General features: G+C 44.5%; 1 protein-coding gene across 2 annotated transcripts in view; it reads right to left on the reverse strand.

Annotated features, from left to right (window-relative positions):
• LAMA5 (laminin subunit alpha 5) overlaps window positions 1–16703 on the reverse strand; it is a 190394-nt gene that overhangs the window by 78749 nt on the left and 94942 nt on the right. For both annotated transcript variants that reach the window (XM_035123974.2, XM_035123973.2), the window contains exons 7-16: window positions 11790–11905; window positions 10337–10455; window positions 9424–9514; window positions 8623–8757; window positions 8150–8212; window positions 7832–7972; window positions 6935–7072; window positions 6196–6330; window positions 4872–5006; window positions 2101–2238 (exon numbers count right to left, since the gene is read on the reverse strand). In XM_035123974.2, coding sequence (XP_034979865.2) covers window positions 2101–2238; window positions 4872–5006; window positions 6196–6330; window positions 6935–7072; window positions 7832–7972; window positions 8150–8212; window positions 8623–8757; window positions 9424–9514; window positions 10337–10455; window positions 11790–11905 — 1211 coding nt within the window. The remainder of the gene's footprint in view (window positions 1–2100; window positions 2239–4871; window positions 5007–6195; window positions 6331–6934; window positions 7073–7831; window positions 7973–8149; window positions 8213–8622; window positions 8758–9423; window positions 9515–10336; window positions 10456–11789; window positions 11906–16703) is intronic.

A 16703-nucleotide genomic window follows, 5' to 3' on the forward strand; every position in this document is an offset into this window, starting at 1 on the left:
CGTCTTGCGAATTGCGGTTTCCCATAGGAATGCATTGAAATTTATGGTTGGCATGCATATGTGTGGTATGATAAGGTTAAGGCCCATGGAAGCTTTAAGAGGCATATTGTTAGAAATTCATTGTTCAAGGTTTGGTCCAGATATAAAGATTTACTAGAAAGAAAAACACCTACTTGGCTCTCGCCTCTGGAGGCCAAGGTTTGTAAAAGGTTAAATATGGAGACCGGTTGGTTGAAATATAGAGACTTATTGATCCAAGATGGAGACCAATTTAAATTAAAAACATATGAGGAGTTAAAAGGTAAATTGGATGATTGGCTCCAATATCATCAGATAAATGAAGTGTTTAAAATGGATAGAGTAATTGGTTTCCAAATTGAGAGGTCAAAGGTGGAAACAGAATTGTTAGAACCTAAGACGAAAATACTTTCGAGAATGTATAAATTGCTGCTAGAATGGCATACAAAAGATGAACAAACTAAAAATGCTATGATTTTGTGGGCAAAGGATGTGGGACATAATATTATGATAGAGGATTGGGAGAAGTTGTGGAAGGAAAATATTAAATTTACTGCGTGTAGTTCACTAAAGGAGAATATAATGAAAATGATGTATAGATGGTATCTTACACCAGAAAAGCTAGCAAAGATTTACCACAACAATGAAAATAAATGTTGGAAATGTAAGAAAGAAATAGGTACATTTTACCACATGTGGTGGACATGTCCACTGGTGAATGACTTCTGGAACAAGATTTATAATGAGCTTAAGAAAGTGCTAAAAGGCACATTTGTGAAGAAACCAGAGGCATTCCTAGTGGGCATCGTAGGGAAGGAGATTCCCAAGAGAAAGATATCTCTTTTCATGTATGCCACCGCAGCAGCGAGACTTTTGATTGCTAAATACTGGAAGCAGCAAATGTTACCAACGATTGATGAATGGCAGATGAAGATGATGGAATTCATGGAACTGGCAGAGATGACCGGACGAATCCGCAACCAGGGAGAACAAGCAATTGAAGAAGAGTGGAAAGATTTCAAATTGTATTTAAAAAATTATGCTAAAGTAATATTTTAAGAATAGAAATTAAGTGATAAATAAATCTGTGGATTAGGTGAAGAGGTTATTTTAGAATAAAAAATAAGTAATTTAGTATTAAAAGTGAATATTTAGAGGTAGAATTTGCTAAAATTAGAAGTGTGTTTGAGAAACACAGGGACGGGAACCCGAGGAGGTCCCAATATGCACTGTGATAAAGATAAGTTATACAGTTTTTTACTTTTTTTATTTGTGATTTTTTCTGTTTTTCTTGATCTTTGTATTTTTGCTTTTTTTGTATTCATATTCTCCCCCCTCCCTTTCTAATTTTCTGTAAACCTTTTTTCTATTGTGAAAATTAATAAATATCTATTTAAAAAAAAAGGAATGCATTGAAATTTAATTAATGCGTTCTTATGGGCAAAAAAATAAATTTCAATGCATTCCTATGGGAAACCGCAATTCACAAGACGAATTTTTCGCAAAACGAATTGACTCGCGGAACGACTTAAATTCGTCTTGCGAGGCACCACTGTATTTGATTTTCATTTATTTTATTCTAAAATTTTCCAATGTTCTGTTTGTTTTTAAAACAGGGTGTTGCATCACCTAGGAAATGTTTTTTTAAAAAAAATGTTAAGCCGTATATAAATGAATATAATATAAAATAGGATAAAGAAATGCAGAGTTTTCCGGGATTGTGCTTTAACTGTATTGTGGATCTGGTGGGGCGGCTAACTGGGTTATGAGCAAAAGAAAAAGTGGTATCAGAAGAACCACTCCAAAACTTGGGAGGGGGGCTTCCTGTTTTGTTTAAACACTATTGAAAACCAGTAAAAAATTATTACAAAAAAGTGAAAAGCAAATCAATCTGCCATATTTTTTTGGTGATTTTTCGTTTCCACCCTATTCATTAGGAGCACATTTACTTTTTTTGTTTTTAATCAAGCAATGCTGCTGCTGTCTGTGGCTTTGGGTACTGAAGATGAGCTACATTTACATCAAGAGTTTGTGCTTGTGTGACACAGAAAGCTGCACAGCAAGTGGAACAGGCGGAACTACCTTCACACTGCGGGAAACCGTAAGTCCCAGGAATGCAGGTATCACAGCGCAGCCCCATTACTCTCTGCCGACAACTGCACTGCCCTGTCTCCTGGTCACAGGTGCCGTATAGAGAGCCTTCTGTGGAACAGTGGCAAGCTGAGGAGGATGCAAAAAAAGACAGGTCAGAAAGCGTTAGGACAGCCAGTAAGACTTTTAAAGGACCCATGTAAACCTTAGTTGGCGGCACCATCATAAAGGATTAGTTTATGACGGAAAGGATTACGGGAACTGATGTCAATAATGAGGGGGGAGACCTTAAATGCACGCCTCCCACACCCTTCTTTGTGAATATTTTCTCTCTTTTTTAAAGGCGATCCAAGGTGCCCCCTCCCTTTGTTTCCACCATCACGAAAAAAGGCACTCTCCTGTTTTATCACATACAAGGGGAAGCCTATTCTAACATGGTGTGTGCTGTAACTCGTGTGCACATTATCTAAAAACAGCACTTGCTGTGCACAGTACTGTCTTCATTCCAAAGCCTTGCTTTACACCCATGGGGAAAGGGTATAGATCAGGCATCCCCAAACGTTGGCCCTCCAGATGTTTTGGACTACAATTCCCATCATCCCTGACCACTGGTCCTCCTGGCTAGGGATCATGGGAGTTGTAGGCCAAAACATCTGGAGGGCCGCAGTTTGGGGATGCCTGGTATAGATGAATGAACTCAAAACTTATGCATTTTTGCCACTCCAGTTGTATACACCATGCAACCCAAGAGCAGCTCATGTCCTCTTGGTAGGACCAAATGTTTTGGGGTTGTTGCTGTTGTTTAACAAAAGACAACAGCCTAGACACTTCTTCTTTCTAAGCAAACCCTTAGTCAAATACGGGAAACTCAGGACCAGGAGGCAAATGCAGCCCCCTCCAAGCTTCTCCATTTGGCCCTGAGCAATCTCCCTAGACCACACTCTTCATCAACTCCCTGGTCCTGAATGGGGAAACTGTGCCCATAAAGGACCAGGTGTGTAGCCTGGGAGTCATTCTGGACTCACAGCTGTCCATGGAGGCGCAGGTCAATTCTGTGTCCAGGGCAGCTGTCTATCAGCTCCATCTGGTACGCAGGCTGAGACCCTACCTGCCTGCAGACTGTCTCGCCAGAGTGGTGCATGCTCTAGTTATCTCCCGCTTGGACTACTGCAATGCACTCTACGTGGGGCTACCTTTGAAGGTGACCCGGAAACTGCAACTGATCCAGAATGCGGCAGCTAGACTGGTGAGTGGGAGCAGCCACCGAGACCACATAACACCGGTCTTGAAAGATCTACATTGGTTTCCAAGCACAGTTCAAAGTGTTGGTGCTGACCTTTAAAGCCCTAAATGGCCTTGGTCCAGTATATCTGAAGGAGCGCCTCCACCCCCATCGTTCTGCCCGGACACTGAGGTCCAGTACCGAGGGCCTTCTGGCGGTTCCCTCATTGAGAGAAGCCAAGTTGCAGGGAACCAGGCAGAGGGCCTTCTCGGTAGTGGCACCCGCCCTGTGGAACGCCCTCCTATCAGATGTCAAAGAGAAAAACAGCTACCAGATTTTTAGAAGACATCTGAAGGCAGCCCTGTTTAGGGAGGCTTTTAATGTTTAATAGATTATTTTATTCATTTTCTGTTGGAAGCCGCCCAGAGTGGCTGGGGAAACCCAGCCAGTTGGGCGGGGTATAAATAAATTATTATTATTATTAGTAGTAGTAGTAGTAGTAGTAGTAGTAGTACCCTCCTTGAGTGTTTCTGCCTGGCTGGAATGTGTCCTTCAACTCTAATAATGCTTCTTATTTGCCTGTATGACAGGCAGAGGGGGATGTGTGTAAGTGAAGCGACTAGCCTGCTTCACAAAGGTATAATTCGCATATAATATTCTGCTCATTTTTGCCTCTAGCCTCGCACACCATTGACATGTGGCCCTTGGAAGGCTGCATAAAAGGGAATGCGGCCCTTGGGGTTAGAAAGGTTCCCTCCCCCTTGCCTTGAGTGAATGAAACTCTAAAATGGGAATGCAATAATTTATTTATTTACATTTAACACCTAAAGAGCTTCTTAGGCCAGCAAAGACTTTAAACTGGGGAAAGCTTAACTTTTAACTGTTGCCACCTAAGAAAAGGAAATGTTTGATTATTATAGTAAGTCAATTTATGGCCTTTAAGACTTTGCACTGCATCGTGCCTTTGTTCCCCTCTCAATACTTGTTTCTATTGCACCATGCATTTTTAGGTGCTAATGAATGAGGAACAAAATGAATGAATGGCCTTCTTCCACCAGGTCAGTGAGATCTAACCTTCCAGCCTCTTCAAAAAAACACTGCCAATATCAGCACTGGAAGCTAATGCCAAGCCAGTTGGCCAGAGCTCAGGCTTTCCACATTTAGCAGAGGAAGAGAATACAAAAAGTGTTGGAAGCTCTCAGCTGTGTGAATCATGGACAGTGCATCCTACAGCAATTCTTTGATAATGCGCAATGACATCTAACCAGGAACCACGGGTGCATATTTTTATTCAGTCTTGTATGCCATCTTGAATGTAATGAAGATGGCTAATAATGCACAGATAATTGCATCCAGCCGTTTACCTGTGTAACCTCTCTACTCCTTTTTCCACATCATTTTCAAAGAAGCAAACACACAAAAAACTCATGTAATAAAGTATACATACTCCTGCAACGTGAACCAAATTATAAACGGGATTGAAGTAAAAGACCCACGTGAACACAAAGAACTGCAGAGTTGGTATAGCAACATGACTCACCTGTACAGGTAGGGTACCCATAAAAGCCTGGGGCACACTGGTTGCACGTGTGGCCTATATAATTTGAGTGGCAATGGCACTGACCAACAGGGCTGCAGTCATTGTCCAGAGCACCCCGGGGGTCACAGGAGCAAGCTGTGGGGGGAGCACAGAAAGAGGTTGCAGAAGTCAATAAGTGAGGGCACCAACATGCTTTTCACACGCTTGGGAAATTGATTATTTTGTCTGCTTGTAAAATTAATTATTTCATTCCAAACTGATTCTACCCAAACCAAATTCTCTTAACAGGCAGCTGAACTGACCCTCCCGAGTCGAGCTATCTTTTTCTTGTGGAAGGAACCCTTGGCTCTCCAGATGTTGCTGAACTACAGCTCGGTTGGAAGAGCATGAGACTCTTAATCTCAGGGTCATGAGTTCAAGCCCCACGTGGGGGAAAGATTCCTGCTTTGCAGGGGGTTGGACTAGATGACGCTCATGGTCCCTTCCAACTCGATGATTCTGTTCTATACTCTTAAAGCTCAGCAGACCCAGCAAACAGGATCAAGGACCTGGGATGATGTGAGCTGTCATTCAACAAGACCTGGAGGGATGAAGGTTCCTTACACAGTTCTAGAACACGCAGGTTCCAATAGCCATGTCCATACACGTAGCTGACTAGCATTTATGAACCTGTGTACCTATTGGGTGGCAGGGCCATGTGGCAGCTGGCATTAAGTCACATAAAATACTTTTAGGGGGCTTTAATGTGTCTGGATACCTTCTCCCCAGTTTTAAATTACAGGCAATATGCAGGTACGAGTTCCCCAAATACTGCTTGGTAACATTCCTGTTTCTGAAGAGGACACAGATACTACTGAGTCAGAAAGGAAGGCAAGAGAAGGTATAGATAATCTGAAAAGCACAGGAGTCAGAAAGACAAAAAAGAAGAATCACAAGGAAAAGAGGGCAGATCTTAAATTGGAAAATACAAGGGAGAGCTGTGTTCACGCGGCCTGCTATGAACAAAGGCAGGAAGTGAACTGAGACGTCAACAGGAAGGTAAAGCCTAAAGTGTCCTTTGAAGTCACAGTTCTCTGCCTTTGAGCAGCAGAGGGAACTAATTCCACTTGAAGGTATCTAATGCACATGGGGGGGGGGGAGGAAAAAATACCCCAGGCTTTAGCAGATGCATTGCACCAATTTCAGAGATATTCTTCACAACAGCAGCGGCAGATAACACCTTTGCCTTGGGTCTTGATTCAAAAGAAGAGAGACCTCTTTCTTTTGTGTCAATTAATTCCAGAATCTGCCTCTTCCCTGCTACCCCTTTCACAACCTGGCATACCTTGGCAGTGAGGGTATGAATGATATCCAACGCTGCACTGGTCACAGTGAGGCCCAACATATTCAGGCCTGCAGAAGCACCTTCCAGAGGCATCACAGCCTTCTGGCAATGTCCCAACAGCACTGCAGCCACAAACTGCAACAAAAATAATATCCAGGGTTCAGAACTTTGGGGTCTCAGACAGAGGACCTGAGCATCACTGCAAAGGTTAAGTATGGGCCAAGCAGACTAACAGGATCGATGTTAGGGAGCACACAAGGGACAAAACAATGCCAGGTCTAATGAAATCGGGATCTGCACCCACCAACCCATCCTCAAGAATCTATGCCACGTTAAAAAAATAAACACAAATTTTGTACTAAGGAAATGAAAATCTGTCCTCCTATTGGCATTAGACAATGAAAAATATTTTCATATAATTACTTGGCTTAGCAGAATTTGTTCTGCTTCCAGTTTTGTGTTTTTCAAATAATGTTAAGCTTTTTGACTAATACTGGTATAGTGGCAGAGGAAGGGGGAAGGAACAAATTTAAACAAGATTCCAGTGGAAAGATGAGGAAGGGTGCAAAGTACTGCCACGGAGCATTAGAGAGACTTTCACTGTTCACTGCCTGCACATGCCCAAATGTCCCTGTGCAACCAACAGGAACTCGTGAGAACTGAGAAAGATGCAGGCGTTTGCAGAACATACACTTGCCAAAAGCCCACACCAATCATTCTGCTGTGTCTGAAAACTCACGCTGGCACAGTGGGTAGTTGAAGTAGCCAGGGGCACACTGATCGCACGTGTAGCCTTCAAATCCAGCTCGACAAAGACACTGGCCAGTCTCACTGTCACACGTGCCATCATAGTAGCCAGGGCCAGAGCACTGGCATGCTGTGGGAGCAAATCACAAACACAAACAGTTATTTGGGTGCACTGCGCTGTAAAACAGCAACCAGCAGACATATCTAATTCCAAGTTTTTATTCACATCCATAGGGACAAAACTGAGATTTCACTTCCGGTACTCAAAACGAATTCCTAGGCTCAGCGGTACCAAGCTCTTTAAATTCTAAACTGTGGATTGTATCCCATGTTAGTTGCCCATTGAAATAAGCAGGCTTAAGTATCTTGTCCATTTATTTTAAAGGGCCTGCTCTGAGTATGACTTAGCTGGATATTGCCCACAATGTCTTTTGCGTAAGGCTCTGTTTGGTAGACCCTGGGGTTCTAGTGAAAAAGGAAGATCTCAGACGGGGGGGGGGGACAACTTGAATAAAATATTGTGAGGGTCCAGGTAAGCCCCGCCGCACATAATCAATCACATGGTGTGGCCATGATGTGGCACACACACACACTCCATTTGAATGGGAATGTCCATCAACTTGGGGGGGGGATCCAGCCCTTCAAATATTACATTATGGGGATTGAAGCCCCCAATAGTTCTAGGATCTCAGAAGCCTGCCCATCCCTCCTTTAGACTATACATTCCTTGGAGGCAAAGGGTCGTAGCTTTGGCTTATGAAATGCTCTGCAACTGAGAGCTCTGTTGCAACCACACCACCACAACGACAAAAGCATGCCTACTCTCTCAACTCTCAAAACAGGAGGGCTGCCAACGGTTCAGCAGAACCTGTTGGCTTTGTTTACTCACGATGGCAACCTGGTCCATAGTACCCAGGCACACACTGGTCACACTGAGTCCCTTGGAAGTTGGGTTTACACAAACACAACCCCGTTTGAGCATCTTTACGGCAGGCGTTCCCTCTTGTCCCGGCAACGTTGCAGTCGCAGTCTGGAAAGTGGAGAAAGGGAAGAAAGAAGGATTAAGTTACAATGTGTACATGGTACACCAGGAGTCCCAATTGCCAACAAGTTACTGCTGCAATGATCTTAAGGGACCAACAATAGTAAAAGGAGGCATAGTAATTTCTTAAATGTAGGGATGGGGGGGACAGGAAGACGAGCTTACTTATTATCTGCCCAACTGGGAGGACTTGCTCTCCGGTGTCATTGTAAGAGTAAACTGGTTCAGCTAAATGAAGGGAAAGACAATGGAAATGTTAGTTCCATGCTCCAGAAAAGTAACAAATTCATCACTATGCATTAGTCTAAAATAAATCCAATCCTCTGTAAATATGCCCTTCTAGGTTCCAAAATATTGCTTTTGTTACAGTTCAGAAATTAAGCGCTCTATAGCGCTCTAAATCACACCCACACCCACACACCCCCACCACTAGCAATCCCATGAAACGGTTTAGCAAGACACTGTAAGATGAAGATTTTTGGAAGCCAGAGGCCAAAGCTGCTGTGCAGTAACCCAAAAGAGAGAGCCTGAAACAGGCTCCATCACAAACACGGCAAGGACCAAAATGTTGGCCTCTGGAAACTCACAGCGCTCAGCTTATTCTGAAAGGCCACATGGGCTGTGAGAGCAGTACGTACGATAACAGTGCGGGAACTCCACGTAGCCATCTGCACATGAGTCGCAGTGCTCCCCTGTGTAATTCGGCTTGCAGTAACAGCGGCCAGTGAGGTCCTCACAGGTGCCATCTGTGAAGTCCGAGTCGCAATTGCAACCTAGAAGGGAAGAAATTACAATGAACTCCCTCTGCCAGTTCAAACCGGAGGCAGAGAGAACACATTGGTCCATGGTATGGTTAACGGGGCTGCTTTTCGACGGGGTGACACGGGCTAAGGTGTAGTATAACAACAACAACAACAACAACAATTTATACCCCACCCACCTGGTATATGATATCCTGACCCTTCCTAAACCATAAATATTTCTTGCCCATTCTCCTGCATTGCCTAAAACATACACTGGTCAAACCACAATATCAGCAGATGCTTCTCAAAACAGCTGCAGAAAAATCCTGAATCCCATCACTACCACTATTTGGCATGAAATAATCAACCCCAGCAATTAAGAATACAATCCATAAACTATGGGCAAGGTAAGAACATCAGAAGAGCTTGTTCCCTTGGCATTGTGTAACTGAAGCTTAAGAAATGGAGATTTAGAGAACTGCTTCAGAGCACACAAGACGTAGCGGAAAGTCAGTTTCCCCCTCCCTCAACAGCATTTTTTCTCTCTCAACAGCACTTTATGGGGTTCTGCTCTGCAGAGCCCCCAACATTTCGGGGGGGGGGGGAATTGGCAAAGGTACTCGTGCACACAACACTGTACACGTCACTTTTGGATACTGGACTGTATCTATGATGTACACAAGACAGCATACTCACGATAGCAAATGTATGGTGAATCTATTTGATGGTCTGGGGATTTATAGTATCCTGGACTGCACCTCTCGCAATTGACCCCCGCTGTGTGATGCTGAAAAATAATAAGTCCAGGATTTTCAGTGATGATGATGATGAATTAAATTTGTGTGCCACCCTTCATCCAAAGATCACAAGGTGGTTCACAACATAAAAACGCAAAACGAGAACACATAACACATAATAAAGCAAAAACGAACTAATAAGTCCTCTCCCACAAATACATTTAAAAGATCATAGAATGTTGAGCAGCCCAAGGCCTGAGTGAAGACAAATGTTTTTGCCTTCGGCTGCACATATACTAAAAATTGGAATGATGCAGAGAAGATATGTAATGAAGGAGCCAAGTGAGCCTCCCAGGGGAAAGCATTGCACAAATGGGGTGCCACCACAGAAAAGGCCCGTTCTCGTGTTGCCACCCTCCAGATCTCTCATGGAAGAGGTGCACAAAGAATGGCCTCAGATGCTGATTGCAGGGTCCGGGGCAGTTCATATAAGGTAGCCTATGTTAATATGGGCCTTGCACATTACAGGGTCCTCTAACAGTACATTTGGTAGTTGAGAGTTCACTCACTAATTACATAAGGAGCGAAGCAGCTCTGGATCCTTGAGATATGCTATAATCTGCATTGCATGTCAGGACCAATGGGCCACCCCTAAAGGATCCTGCCTCCGTAAGCGTCTGTATTATATTCTTTTCGGATCCTTTCCAGTTATTTTCCTCTAGGATATAATCTGATAACGTTAAGAGCTCACATTTCCTCTTAACAGCTCTCAGCTTTCTCACTGCCAGCGCAGTAGTTTCACTGGCAATGCCAACAGCAACCCAAAAGACACAAATGCCCTTTGTTCTGCAGCACTTCCAGCCAAGACTTACCTGGCAGTCAATGCATACACCTCCACCTGAGAGCTGACCATCGCGATTTGTGCTGGCCTTGTGAAGATCCACCTCTGGGTCGTAATAGCAATCATAGGCATGGCCGTTGCAATTGCAGGCTGCGATTACAAGAAAAGGTGAGTTAGAATTGACGCAGCCTCTGATTTACATATTCTTCCTTTTGCAGGAGCAGAATGAACTGCTGGGTTTTGAATGACGCGTTTTGCGCACTCAACCGGATTGCAGAAGTTCCTAGGGTTGGAACAGTTTTGTATCAACCCAGCTACCTCACTGCTTACCAAGCTCCAGATAATGTATAATGGATAACTTAAAATAGCAGCACAGGGTCCAATACAGGTGCTTTGGGGACCCCATTGTTTACTTTTGTTCCATTGTGAAAACTATTCCCGCTGCTTCTTCTTTGGGGTGTGATCGTATAGTGGTTAGTACTCTGCGTTGTGACTGTTTTAATTTAATACTCCAGTACAGAATGAATCAGCTGCATCTGCTGGGCGAAGCACACACACTGCTAGGCTAGTGAGCAAGAGGTTAAGCTTAAACTCGTTTTCAGAATCCTCCCCACTGCACTCCAACGAAGCACGAGAGTGTCAGATTTCTGTTCTCTTTGAACCATGCATGTGAGTAAAATTCAGGCCAACACCGACCGCCAGGTAAATCAAGTGCACTCATTTCTGGTTCTGCAACTGCCTGTGACATTAAATAGCTGAATGAACCAGTTCGGGGGTTTTTTATTTTAAAAAATTCTACTAGGGGCTGTACCTGTGCTTATGTCACTCGCCAAATCCCCTCCTTCCATACCCCCTAGAGCTTCCCACTCGGGTGCCCGGGGTGGCGTGTGCGCCCTGCAGCCGGGGGCAGAGGAAGCACATGGTATCAGGAGTGAAATACATGATTGTGGGAAGGTACTATGGAATATTTGAGCGCTGCACATCTTTTATCTCTCTCACATTTAAAACAGACTTTCCCCCCCCCTTTCAGCGTTCCTTCCTTCCTGTTGTAGTTAAACAACAGCAGAAGTTTGAGTAAGGCAGTGGCAGAGAGACAGAGAGAGGAAAATGGCAGTTTAAAACAAGCCGCCTTTTCATTTAGGTGCCTCTCCCTTCTTGCTGTACTCAACCTTTTCCCTCTTCCATTTCTCAGGATGCAAAGATAAGAGGATGTGGAGCCCTCACATATTCCACTGAATGGAGGTTATTTACTCCAATCTCTGTTGTTTAAAACCACCATTTCCCTCTAAGCTCTCTTCATCGCTTCTTTACTCAAAACTTCTAAATCACCCACTGGTGTTGTGCAAGCTGCCTTCTCTTCTGCTCCCCATGGCCACCCTGACTTCATGCAAATCCAGTACCGTGTTAAGGAAATACAAATCCTCCCATGGAGGCTGCCTGATGACAGTCTTACATTTTTATGTATATAGGAAGATAAAACTTACATTCACATTCATTGGCGCTGTCGGTTGTGGCTGGTTTCCATGGCATCTGGTTGAAGCCTGGGCAGCATCGATCACATGACGCTCCACAGGTGTTGTGCTGACAGTCACACTGTAACCTGGCAAGTGAAGACAGAGCATAGTTACTACTCTTGGAGGTGGTTAGTGAATGGCCCCAAACATGTCAATTTTTTATTATCAGAATGAACCTAAGCAGTATCGCTGGCCTTACATCTTTACTTTGAAAGTGGCATCACAGAAATGAAATATTTTGAACGCTAATCCCAGCTTCTCCACCCAATACTGAGTGTCAGAGAATGTTATATCCTACGTTTACAAGCATTACTACAGAACAGAGCCCCCAGTGGATGTGTGAGGCTATTTATTTAATGCATGGGTAGGCAAACTAAGGCCCGGGGGCTGGATACGGCCCAATTGCCCTCTCAATCCGGCCCGCGGACAGTCCAGGAATCAGCATGTTTTTACATGAGTAGAATGTGTCATTTTATTTGACAGTCATTTCTGGGTTATTTGTGGGGCATAGGAATCATTTTTTTCCTTCCAAAATATAGTCCGGCCCCCCACAAGGTCTGAGGGACAGTGGACCGGCCCCCTGCTGGAAAAGTTTGCTGACCCCTGATTTAATGCGTCTCACAATGCACCAGTAAGTTCTGATGTGGTGCACACTGCCAAGGAGTGGGAAGGGGCAGGATCCAAATACTCTGCCACAAAAAGCAAAATGCATTGGGCTCCTATCTGACAACTATGAGGAAGCATGCCATAAAGGAAATACAAGTATTACTAGCATCTCTGTGTAATTCATTTTTCGTCAGTAAAATTTTTAAGAGCACATCTGTACAGTAATTATACAGTAATTTGCATGCTACTAATGAATGGCATAATCCCAAGCCGGAATTAAGATTGCCGGAAGAAATATCAACAACCTCAGATATGCAGATGACACAACCTTGATGGCAGAAAGCGAGGAGGAATTAAAGAACCTTTTAATGAGGGTGAAAGAGGAGAGCGCAAAATATGGTCTGAAGCTCAACATCAAAAAAACCAAGATCATGGCCACTGGTCCCATCACCTCCTGGCAAATAGAAGGGGAAGAAATGGAGGCAGTGAGAGATTTCACCTTCTTGGGCTCCTTGATCACTGCAGATGGTGACAGCAGTCACGAAATTAAAAGACGCCTGCTTCTTGGGAGAAAAGCAATGACAAACCTAGACAGCATCTTAAAAAGCAGAGACATCACCTTGCCGAAAAAGGTCCGTATAGTTAAAGCTATGGTTTTCCCAGTAGTGATGTATGGAAGTGAGAGCTGGACCATAAAGAAGGCTGATCGCCGAAGAATCGATGCTTTTGAATTATGGTGCTGGAGGAGACTCTTGAGAGTCCCGTGGACTGCAAGAAGATCAAACCTATCCATTCTTAAGGAAATCAGCCCTGAGTGCTCCCTGGAAGGACAGATCGTGAAGCTGAGGCTCCAATACTTTGGCCACCTCATGAGAAGAGAAGAATCCTTGGAAAAGACCCTGATGTTGGGAAAGATTGAGGGCACTAGGAGAAGGGGACGACAGAGGACGAGATGGTTGGACAGTGTTCTCGAAGCTACGAACATGAGTTTGACCAAACTGCGGGAGGCAGTGCAAGACAGGAGTGCCTGGCGTGCTATGGTCCATGGGGTCACGAAGAGTCGGACACGACTAAACGACTAAACAACAACAACAACAAAATGAATGGCATTGGGACTATCTCTATAAAACTGTGTTCCTCTCTTACTGCCTCTTCTCAAAAACTTCCACTTCACTTCTTTAAAAAATAATAATAACAACCCTATTGTATCACTGCACTTCAGTTCACCAGCGTTTGACCGTTAATGGGCACAGCCCACCAAGAATATCCCCTGGACAAATCCCATGGAAATGAGTGGCAGCTGCTCAAAGGGTGGGTGGGAGCAGTGGTTGGAGCAGTACATTGCTGCACGAATACCATTCATTTCAATGGGAAATCTGCAGGAGAAATTCCTGGCGGATTAGGCCTTCCCTGTGATTTTGTTAACTGAGGTTTGCTCTGACTAAAACAGGCAGTTCTAGAGGCGCCAGGCAAGACTTAGAATCTTGTCCTGACTGGGGTATGGTGCCGATTTATTAGGTAAGGTGACATCATGCCATAAACTTGCACTCCACTGTGCCATTATACCCACCCAACAAAAATGTGCTCTGTTGTGTCAGGCTGATGGATAATACAGTTCTGCTCCAGCTTTTATCTGCGCAATTACTCATTTCCCCCTCCAGCCATGCCTCACCCTCCTATGGCACACGCCCGTACAGTTCTCTCATTCAATACTCAAGGCTTAAAAATAGATGCGTTTTATAAAAGCTGTAAGAAATAGACAGGGAGCTGTGGTATACAGCCTGTTTCAGGTACACACCCATGTATTTCCATTGAGTACCTGGGTTTGCATGCAGAGCCAATAGTCAGACAGTAGGGATAAGAGCAGAAGTACAACATCTAAGACCATGGGTAGGCAAACTAAGGCCCGGGGGCTGGATCCGGCCCAATCACTTTCTAAATCCGGCCCGTGGACGGTCCAGGAATCAGCGTGTTTTTACATGAGTAGAATGTGTCCGTTTATTTAAAATTCATTTCTGGGTTATTTCTGGGGCCTGCCTGGTTTTTTTTACATGAGTAGAATGTGTGCTTTTATTTAAAATGCACCTCTGGGTTATTTGTGGGGCATAGGAATTCATTCATTTTTTTTCCTTCCAAAATATAGTCGTCGTCCCCAAGGCTGAAAGAGTTTGTTGACCCCTGTCTAAGATGGTCCCCCAACCACCATATATAGCAGCTGACAATGAGTTGTACTCAACAAGGCTACGGTTCCATCAGCCCAGGAGATTTCACAACAGAATGATCTCCCCTCCTTTCACATGCCCCCTAAATCTGTTCTGGGGGTTCCCTCACCCCCCTGAAGCACAATTGCTGATAGCACACAAGTAGATAGAAGAAAGTAATCCTGGTGCAAATGGGTCTATTAAATTGATTACCATCCAACATCAACTTCGTGGCACTCACACCAGGCGTGGAGGAAGGTAGTCTGCCTGACAGCACCAGCTTTTAAGTTTCCACCATGACTGAGCAAATGCTACAGTAATTAGTAAAGATTCTGTATCTTGTATATTTCTCTCTGGTCATCAGAATACTGAATCATTGGAATTCTGATTGGCCATGCTCAGACATCACACTAAACCATAGTTTACAGTGACAAGAACAAGCCTAGTTAAGCTTCAGAGTGGCTTGGGCAACCCAGTTAGATTGATGGGGCGCAAGTAATAAAATTGAGACACTCATGCTACACCCTCCTCCTCTGGTGCAACCATGGGGAGAAGCTTTAGCTTCCGATTTCTGATGTACCAAGTCTTGTCATGTTGTCTAAACTCACAAGACATTTTGAAGCACACCGTACTAAACACTAACAGGGGTTTTCTTGTTCAGATGACACAATAAACCGTGGCTAATGAAAACTGGGCTCCATGATCACTGCAGATGGTGAAAGACGCCTTGCTTCTTGGGAGAAAAGCAATGACAAACCTAGACAGCATCTTGAAAAGCAGAGACATCACCTTGCCGACAAAGGTCCATATAGTTAAAGCTATGGTTTTCCCAGTAGTGGTGTATGAAAGTGAGAGCTGGACCATAAAGAAGGCTGATCGCCGAAGAATTGATGCTTTTGAATTATGGTGCTGGAGGAGACTCTTGAGAGTCCCATGGACTGCAAGAAGATCAAACCTATCCATTCTGAAGGAAATCAGCCCTGAGTGCTCACTGGAAGGACAGATCCTGAAGCTGAGGCTCCAATACTTTGGCCACCTCATGAGAAGAGAAGACTCCCTGGAAAAGACCCTGATGTTGGGAAAGATTGAGGGCATAAGGAGAAAGGAATGACAGAGGATGAGATGGCTGGACAGTGTTCTCGAAGCTACTAACATGAGTTTGACCAAACTGTGGGAGGCAGTGCAAGACAGGAGTGCCTGGCGTGCTCTGGTCCATGGGGTCACGAAGAGTCAGACACAACTGAATGACTAAACAACAACAAATGAAAACTGGAAACACAAGCTTGGAACATGGGAGTCCAAGGCTCACCTAGACTTATTCTAGTTGTGCCAAATTATGGTTAGTGCAGGGATAGCAGACATGGTGCCCTCCGGTCCAATCAACCTGTCACAACCCTAGAATAAATTTGCGTTCTTCATGGGATGAAGTTGAGAGCTCTGAACAAGTAGAAGGGCACACAGGGCAAGCCGCAGAAGCACTTCCACCAGATGAGCCTGTGCAGCCAGTATCGCTCCAGCCCAAGGACATGGCACTGCCATTCTCAGACTTGGTGGCCCATTGCAGAAGGCCCAGTAAGATCAGAGGCCCCCCCTTCTCCGTTACAGTGGGAGACCACTGAAGTTGGCCTATTTAACTGAAAAAGCCCCTTCCATTGTAACGTGCGCTAACAACTGTGATTTGTGCTTTCAATGGAAAGACATGGGTGTGGATCTAAAGCAGGCTGTATACCTCCCTGTCTATTTGTGATAGTTTTAATAAAGTGCGTGTATTTTTAAGCCGTTTGTTTTGAGCAAGAGAACAGTGCGTGCGTGTGCCATAGGAGGGAGAGGCAAGCCTGGAGGGGGAAATGAGTAATTGCATGGATAAAAGCCGGGACAAAACTGTATTACCCATCAGTCTGACACAACAGACAGCATTTTTGTTTGGCGGGTAAAATGGCACAGCGGAGTGCAAGGTTCTGGCATGCTGCCACTGTATAGGGCTGAGCTGAAGCAATACGAGAGCCCTGCAGTCATATAGGGCAGGATGAGCCTTGCTTTGCTCAACCTCTCCTTGCATCCAGCCTGAGCGCTGCCT

Source organism: Zootoca vivipara, chromosome 7, assembly GCF_963506605.1.
Source record: "Zootoca vivipara chromosome 7, rZooViv1.1, whole genome shotgun sequence".
Lineage (NCBI taxonomy): Eukaryota > Metazoa > Chordata > Lepidosauria > Squamata > Lacertidae > Zootoca > Zootoca vivipara.